Consider the following 9,249-nt stretch of genomic DNA (forward strand, 5'->3'; position numbering starts at 1 on the left):
TTTATATTAGCTGGTGTACAGGTGATATTTTCACAATATTAACTTCACCGATTTTGGAGTTACCATTAACCCCTGGTCGGACAGCGCCATTGATACCGGTACCGGTATCTTCCTTTAACTAATTTAGATTACGCCCGCCGGTCTCTTACTAACAGCGATGTCGCCACTCCCAACTGCATCGCCCCTCATTTAACATTTATTTACCGGTATCACTCCACTTCATTTCAGCTTTTGGATCCTAACGTACTCATGCTTGCCTCCCGCCTTGCATTCTCCGCCCGTCGTGCCGCTAGTACGCGCGCCATCTCGACCGTGACGCTCCCCGACCTTGCCTACGACTTTGGCGCGCTAGAGCCGTCCATCTCGGGCCAGATCATGGAGATCCACCACCAGAAGCACCACCAGACGTATGTCAACAACTACAACGCCGCGCTTGAGCAGTACGCTGAGGCTGAGAGCAAGGGCGACCACGCCAAGCTGCTGACTCTCCTCCCTGTGCTTAAGTTTAACGGAGGTGGACACGTGAACCACTCTATCTTCTGGACCAACCTGGCGCCCAAAAACCAGGGTGGAGGCGGCGAGCCTGAGGGCGAGCTGCGCAAGGCCATTGACCAGGAGTTTGGTAGCTTCGAGAACTTTAAGAAAACTATGGCTACCAAGTCGGCGGCTGTGCAGGGCTCCGGCTGGGGATGGCTCGGATACTCGCCCGAGACCAAGCACGTGGGCGTCGTGACCTCGCCTAACCAGGACCCGTGCTCCACCACTGGCTACGTGCCGCTGCTGGGCATCGACGTGTGGGAGCACGCCTACTATCTGCAATACAAGAACGTCCGCCCGGACTACCTGAAGGCCATTTGGGAGGTCGTCAACTGGAAGAACGTCGAGGAGCGTTACCTCGTGGCCAAGAAGTAAACACCTCAGGAAGATCATTGGCTAGCTACTGCGGTAATACTACGTAGTAATTACCAGAGCTCCCGATAATGGCATTAATCGCATGTCATGTTTTTTTTCGTCACGCATAATAATGCAATATTAAACTCCCATGCACTGGGATGAACAAAATTTGTACACTCTATTCTTCTGTATGATATCCGGATACAACTGATTGTACGACCTGCCAATACTTTCCAGCCACACAACTGATACCGAAACTTATTTAGATAAAAACTGTACTTGCCGTTCGTTAACTGGACTCCCTCAAATAAATTACGTTTTTATCTGAGTCTCTGTTTCCCGTTTTGGACATGTAAAAAAACTAAGTTACATGTAGTTGTGGAAGGATTTGTAAATTATAACATGCGTGGCGACGAAACGAGATACATGTACATGTATTACAGTATATTGTGCATTCCACGAAAATTTGAGCTTTGGGTCGGTTTGTCTCAGTGAAATGGCCAAGTAGCCCACGGACCCATATGATTGGCTAAATATAGTGGTTCTCTGGTTTAATATCCTATCTGTAACGGGGTACGTACAGTAGCCCTTTGTGTAACCCTTGTTACATGAAGTGTGACACGTCATACTTCGGGATATTTGGTACAAGGTACCAAGGTCGTCCAAAGCCAACCATTGGCTGATGACATCGCTTTTCTATAGGTGACTTATAGTTTGTATTTAGCTCAAGCTTAGCCCACCTTTAAATATACTCGCGAGAATCGTAGTTCGCCGGGAGGAACGCGGCTCGGAGCTGCTCGCACAGCTGAGCCCAGGATGTGAAACATCGAGGGGATGTTGTACACCCAACTCTTAGCACGACCGCTAAGGTTGGAGAGTGCAAAAGCAACACGAAGTTGCTCGGTCGAAATCAGAGCCCTGTCCATTGCGAGCTCTACTTCTCGGACCCAGAAGTGAAGGTTCTCGCCTTCCTTCCTTTCATACGGCTTAACCTTCAGCCGTATTGGCTTGGTGTGGCGGATTTGTTTCCGCCGCCGGAGCCTGCGGGATCTCCCGCACATGCGCGATGAGGCCCGTGCTCGTAAGCGCCAAGCACATTGACGCGCTCGAGCTGCTCGGTCGGTGTTGACACCACCAGGTGCTGCGGGGTCTCCATCCCAACGATGGCTGCCATCTTCCGAACCGACTCGAGCTGTGAGTCGTTCAGATGGGAGAAGTCGGTCCTATCCATGGCAACAAGCTTCAGAGAGGTTCAGGTAGTCTACCCGCGGTGGCGTGGATTGACTACAAGTGCTACCAAGTGTGACGGGGTCACACAGCACCTTGTGCTAGAGGAAGTTGGCTTCCGAGAGCTTACAAACTCTCAGTGAACGGCAGTTCACAGGTCCCCTTTTACCGAAAGGGAGTGAAGTGACTAATTTAAGGACAAAAATCATCACCGTGCCGACACAGTTTTTAACTTGATTAAAGTAATGGCAATATTACTGACACGACGGGTTTTGACCAATGAATCAGTATTTAAAATATATCAACCAATTAAACCTGCTAGGGATAGGGTAAAATGATGCCGATGACAGCAAGGGGGGAAGGATATGTTGAGGGTCAATACAAGCCACAAGTTAGGCGCACATCATTCGTGTATTTGCTTTTTCGCCGACAAATTACTCCAATTCATTATGAGTCTGGAAGACCTCGCTCCCTTAAACTCTCAGCGCGCTTGCCAAACGGCAATCAACACCTTCAGTCGCTTCATTGCGGCCGAAGGCGTCTCCATGAACTTCGTTGCGGCATCTCTTGTAACGGGGTACGTAGCCCTAAGTGTACCCTGCTTACATGAAGTGTGACACCTCACACTTCAGGTAAATGACACGTCATACTCCGGGATATTTGGTACAAGGTACGAAGGTCGTTCAAAGCCAACCATTGGTCAACGACATTGCATTTCTATAGGTGACTTATAGTTTGTATTAAATCCAAACTTTATCTACCTATAAATATACTCAGTTTACATTCTACCTTAATTTGGTCACTTCACTCCCTTTCGGTAAAAGGGGACCTGTGAACTGCCGTTCACTGAGAGTTTGTAAGCTCTCGGAAGCCAACTTCCTCTAGCGCAAGGTGCTGTGTGACCCGTCACACTTGGTAGCACTAGTAGTCAATCCACGCCACTGCGGGTAGACTACCTGAACCTCTCCGAAGTTCGTTGCCATGGATAGGAACGACCTCTCCCATATAAACGACTCTTAGTTTGAGTCGGTTCGGAAGATGGCAGCCATCTTCGGGATGGAGGCCCTGCAGAGCCTGGTGGTGTCAACACCGGCCGAGCAGGGCCTCATCGCACATGTGCGGGAGAACCTGCAGGCTCCGGCGGCGGAAGCAAATCCGCCTCACCCGAAGCCAATACGGCTGAAGGTTAAGCCGTATGAAGGCGAGAACCTTCACTTCTGGGTCCGAGAAGTTGAGCTCGCGATGGACGCGGCTCTGATTTTGACCGAGCAACTTCGTGTTGCTGTTGCACTCTCCAACCTTAGCGGCCGTGCTAAGCGTTGGGTGTACACACGGGAAGCAACATCCCCTGGATGTTTCACATCCTGGACTCAGCTGTGTGAACAGCTCCGAACCGCGTTCCTCCCGGCGAACTACGAGTACCGCCAGCGTTCGTGCTTCCTCTCGTGTAAACAAGGGAGGCGCGAGCTGCACGAGTACGTGCAAGAGATACGGGAGCTCACGGCGTCCCTAGTGGGAAACCCACTCAACGAACACGTCAAGATGACTGTGCTCATGGACGGCCTCCGAGTGGGCCCCGCACGCACTCAGCTGTTCCGGGTGCAGTCAAGCACCCTTGAAGAGGCGATTCAAGTGGCTCTTCAAGAAGAGTACAGCCATCGCCAGGCGCGTACGCCGGGCTCAGCGTGGCCTGGGAGTTCCTTGTCGGCTCCCGGTCGAACAAGCCCCAACGGACCAGCTCCCATGGAACTCGGGTCCGCCGAACAGCGTGACATCCGCTGCTTCGGCTGTGGGAAGATGGACCACTTCAAGCGCGACTGTCCCGCGGAAAGACTTCGCAGACGGTCCTTCCCCAAGCCCGTCCTCAAGGGTCGCTGGCAGAAGCCAGGATCCCGGGGACAGGGGAACGCCGGGAACCAGTAGGGGCGGGGCGCCCTACTGGGGAAGAACTAAGTCTTCGTGATGGGTGCGCGGGTGGCGCGTACCACGGGGACTTAGCCCCTGAGAGTCTGCTGCACTCTCGAATCGGCGAAGAGCAGCGGCGGGTTGCTCGTAGTACACGGATGTGTACGGGGATACAATCACCCCTTTAGAATCTTGATCGATTCTGGGGCGTCGAAGAATTTTGCACGCCGCCAGACGGCTGCGCGCAGCAGCAACAAGTTGTCCGGTGCTTTGAGAGACAGCAAGGGCAACGAGACGGTGTCAGTGCGACTGGCCGACGGGAAGGTTGTCACTGCCTTCAACGTCCATCTGGATCTGGCCGTCAGGTTTGAAGACTTTGACAGCCTCGAACAGTTCACTGTTCTCGATATGGATCCCTACGATATGGATCTGGGCATGCCCTGGCTTGAGGAGCACGAGCCTTGGATCGACTGGCGAGGCAAGGCAATCGGTGCCAGCCGCCCTGCGAAGTCCGACAGAGCATTGGTGAGTCATGTTCCCACCTCTGTCAGGACCCGCGGCACCCGCAAGGGCTGCCAGGGTACAGAAGCATCTAGCAGATGCTTGGGAGTCGTCGACGTATATGACGACTCCGAGGACGCTTTGATGATGGCGGCACCCACGAGAGGCGCTGGCCAAGTGGGTAACTTAGGTCCACAAGCGGGTAACATAGTTCCGCAGACAGCTGCAGCTGTCACGAACGCTGGTAATAGCGTGCTCAAGGTGGGTAACAGAGTTCCACACACGATCGCCCAGACCTTAACTGAAGAGGAAGACGTCGGATACGCTTCCTGTGTGGGTAACACAGTGCCACACGCGGTCGCCCAGACCTTAACTGAAGAGGAAGGCGTCGAACACGCTTCCTGTGTGGGTAACACAGTGCCACACGCGGTCGCCCAGACCTTAACTGAAGAGGATGGCGTCGAACACGCTTCCTCTGTGGGTACCACAGTACCACACGAGGCCACGAGTGCCTCGGAGGTCGTAGCGCCGACATCCCTAGACGTGGGCAGCAAAGCTTCACGTCACGGTCGCCGTCGTCAACGACGCCGCCGCCGCCTCAAGTCGTATCCGAGCTTCGTTCACATCGACGTCGCTTCAAGCAACTCGGAGTCCAGGGCCCGGGCTCCTCCGACAAGGCCGGTGGAAGAGTGTTATCACATCTTCGATGGTGAGACCGGTTTACCCGTCAAGGCATCTGGTGTCCACTTGGAGCCGTTGCCAGAGGTTGCAGAGATACTGAACCTCGAGGAAATGACGGCTGAGTCTTTCCTGGCCAACCTCAAGGCTGGAGAGATTGCTGAGATGGTGCTCATGAGACCTGAGATCACACGAGAGGAGCTGAACTCCTCCTCGATCTTGGACGAGAACGTCCTGGAAGACCTAAACAAGCAGCTTCAGACGCGCTTGGGTTCTGAGATCCTTATGAACCCCAAGGATCCGGTGTATCCTTTGGTGACGGAGTATGCGGACGTGGTGAGCAAACACCCACCGACCCAACTCCCACCGGATCGAGGCGTACGGCACGAGATTGATCTCGTGCCCGGCACAAAGTATTGTGTCACGAGGCAATGGCCTCTGCCGCGCGAACAGTGCGAGGTCATTGATGCCTTCTTCGCCGCAGAAGCGAAGGCAGGCATGGTGCGGGAGTCGAAATCCCCGCCCTCGACGCCGACTTTCTGCGTTCGGAAGCCGAACGGAAAGTGGCGTCTGGTTCACGCTTATAACAAGCTGAACAACGCAACGGTGCTGGCCCAAACACCAATCCCACGAAAGGATGTGTTGTTGAACAACATGGCCAGGAGCGTACTGTACAGTGCGCTGGATTTGGTAGACGTATACTACCAAATCCTGATGCGAGAGAGAGACATCCCGCTCACCGCGGTGAGCACTCCAAGCGGCATGCTTTGGGAGTGGTTCGTCATGCCGCAGGGCTTGTCTAACGCCCCGGCGACGTTCAATCGCCTGGTGACGCAATTGTCCCGCCCTTTGCGTACCTTCGTACAGACGTACTATGACGACATATTCGTCCATAGCCGTGCCGAGGGAGACAAGACGGCCATGGAGGTGCATATAGGGACACCTCCGTCGAGTGTTGGACATGATGCGAGCGAACAAGCTCTACACCAACATCGACAAGTGCGTCTTCGTGTCACCAGATATCAAGGTTCTCGGCTGCTTCGTAAGCAACTTGGGCGTTCGGTCTGACCCAGACAAGGCGAGGCCATAGCAGCATGGCCGACGCCCCGATCCCAGAAGGATCTTCGAAAGTGGTTGGGCTTGGCCAACTACCTTCACAAGTACAGCGCAGGGTACGCGGGCTTCGCTAAGCCTTTGTCGAGCCTCCTTCAGAAGGACGTCGACTGGCGCTAGGAGTAAGAGCACCAGGATGCTTTTGACAGCATCAAGGTCAGTCTCTAAGAGGCCCCTGTCCTGGCCCTGCCGGACGAGACGAAGCCGTTTAGCGTCGTCTGCGACGCCTCCGATTACGCCATCGGATGTGCATTGCTGCAGGCCGACACGGCTGGACACGAACGAGTCATCTCGTTCCAGTCCAGGCAGCTCAAAGCCGCCGAGCGGAACTACCCTGTCCACGACAAGAAGCTACTGGCAATGAAATATGCCCTTGTGAAGTTTCATGTTCACCTTCTGGGCTCTAGGCTCTTTGTGATCTACACAGACCACGCGTCCTTGAGGACGGCGACTAACTCGCCTCACCTCTCCCAAAGGATGGCGAGGTGGCTGTCTTTCTTCGCGGAATACAACTTCCGCGTCGAATACAAGCCGGGCAAGCTCAACGTGCTTGCGGACGCCCTCTCCCGGCGTCCTGACTATGCGTTGGCCCACATCACGCGGGTGACAACGGATCTATATGATCGGATACGCATGGCGTATCGGAACGATAACGCTGTCGCGCCTATCGTCAAGTTCCTCACGGCAGGAGCGAGCGCGAAGTCCGACTGGCTCTCGTCGCGACAGCGCTCACGGCTCCACCGATATGAGTTGAAGGATGGCCTCCTCTATTTCCGGGTGGAGCCCAATGATCCTCCACGGGTGGTCGTACCCAACGACGAGGATCTGAAGTTTGATATCCTCGCGGAGGCGCACGACGCGCCCTCCAGCGGCCACTTGGGCCGCGAGAAGACCTTTCTGTCGGTCTCTCAGTCCTTCTGGTGGACCCACATGTACAAGTGGGTCGCCTGGTACGTTAAGACATGCGAAACATGTCAGCGGATCAAACCCGCAGGGCACTCTTCGGCTCCACTACAGAGCCTGCCCGTACCGGCTGACCGTTGGAAGTCGATGAGTCTTGACTTCATCTTTGGGCTTCCCGCCGACGGACACGGCAACACCGGAATTTTGGTGTTCGTGTGTCGGCTGAGCAAGATGGTACATCTTGCTCCGGGTCCCGTCACTATTACGGGCGAACAAACCGCAAGGTTGTTCGTCGATGGCGTGCTCCGCTATCACGATCTCTCCGGAGACGATTGTCTCGGACCGAGACCCGCGGTTCACTGCTGCGATTTGGAAAACTCTGTTTCCTTTACTGGGAACTCGTCTGCAGATGTCCACTGCAGACCATCCGCAGACAGACGGCCAGACAGAACACGTCAATTGAGTGCTCGAGGACACTCTGCGCAGTGTGTGCGCGGCAGCACCACGTACGTGTTCGACGCAGCTTCCAGTCGTTGAGCTTGCGCTCAACAACGCGGTGCACGCGTCCACGGGGTTCACGCCGTTCTACTTGAACGGCTCCCGTCACCCCAGAGTGCCTCTCACTCTTCGAGGAAACACTGACTCCTCTATTCTAAGTGGGGAGAGGCTCGGAAAGCCCTTTTCTCCCAGGTCTCGGATGTGAGACCAGTTTCGCTGCGGAAACAAGTGCAATCCTTTATGGATATTAAGCTGAGCGTTGTCAGCAGGGTCCGCGATGCCATGGCAGCGGCCCAAGATAAACAAAAGGAGTACTCCGACAAACTTGGAAGAGGAAACTTAAGTATATATAAGGTGGGGGACTTAGTGTTGCTAGACACGAGGAACCTACTTGTTGACACTGTCAGCTCTGTCGGCAGCAGCAAGCTGAAGCACCGCTTCATCGGACCATTTGCAGTTCTGGCCAGACATGGTGCGTCGTACACCATCGACCTGCCAAAGCCAATGATGACGCACCCGACGTTCTATGTTGGACGTCTTAAGCGATACTTTGATCCGCAGGGGGTTGCTGACTCGCAGACCCACCTTGACCCAGCTCCTCGAAGCGAGGGCCGGTCACAGACGTCGACGCGGGCGTCGGAGCAGGCACCCAAGCCTCGGTCGGAGCGGCAAGGCTGCGGTCAGGACCGTACGCCGGAGGGGCTCCGTACGAACGGACCCCGGCGCCATACGCCGAGTACGCTGAGTACGCCGGGTACGCCACCATACGCGTACGTCTGGGAGTGTGACGCAGGCGGCTCCGGACGTGGCAGCAGAGCCTCGATCCGTCGAATCCTGCGAAAGGCCTCGTCCAGATCGGACGAAGAGCCCGGCGATCCACCCGCAGAGTCAGGCTCGCGACCTCTCGCTCCAACATGTCCAGGCGGCCCGCAAGACGAGCGAGCTCGCCCTTATTTTCCGGCCTGGGCGACAGCATCACCGCCAGTCCAAAGGCCAAGTGCAATCTCAAGCCCGAGGACACGTTGACGGAGGCGGTCAACCTCAGGGCCCTGTGTCGGACCCGCAGAAGAAGCACTCGGACGAGAGCAGCGCTCGGAAGGCGCCGAGTACTCTACTCGTACGAGGGCATATCCACCCCTGCTTGACCGAAATGGAGAAGTCCACTTCCACGTGGAGCGGATCCTCCAGGAGCAGCGGCGTCGCAGTAAGCGACAGCTCCTCGTTCAGTGGAGGGGTTATGCCCACTCCGAGAACTCGTGGGAGCCGGTTGAACGGCTCCTGATTGACTGCCCGAAGGCTGTCGCAATCTGGGAACAGAAGCGGCGGCAGCTTCATAAGTAGTCCGGGGCTTCTTGCCCGAACGGGGTACGAATCATGAATACATTCCGCCGCTCTCATCGTGAGCGCTAGAAGCCGCGCGCTTCAGGATGTCCCTCGGCAGCATGCGCTTGCTGATCAAGTGGGCAAACCTCACACGAAGATCATGCTAGTCCAGGATGCGGGACAGCAGCTGATCTTCATGGAGTTCCC

At 55.4% G+C, this 9,249-nt stretch overlaps 1 protein-coding gene across 1 annotated transcript; it reads left to right on the forward strand.

Moving 5' to 3' along the window:
- Positions 1-210: 210 nt before the first annotated feature.
- On the forward strand, positions 211-1,010 carry PITG_07048 (superoxide dismutase, mitochondrial precursor; the record flags this gene model as incomplete). The annotated part of the gene is made up of 1 exon (XM_002904968.1): positions 211-1,010. One exon carries the CDS (start codon positions 250-252, stop codon positions 910-912), a length of 663 nt encoding a protein of 220 aa, XP_002905014.1.
- Between the last annotated feature and the right edge of the window lie 8,239 nt (positions 1,011-9,249).

Source organism: Phytophthora infestans, genomic scaffold (genome assembly GCF_000142945.1).
Source record: "Phytophthora infestans T30-4 supercont1.10 genomic scaffold, whole genome shotgun sequence".
NCBI lineage: Eukaryota > Oomycota > Peronosporomycetes > Peronosporales > Peronosporaceae > Phytophthora > Phytophthora infestans.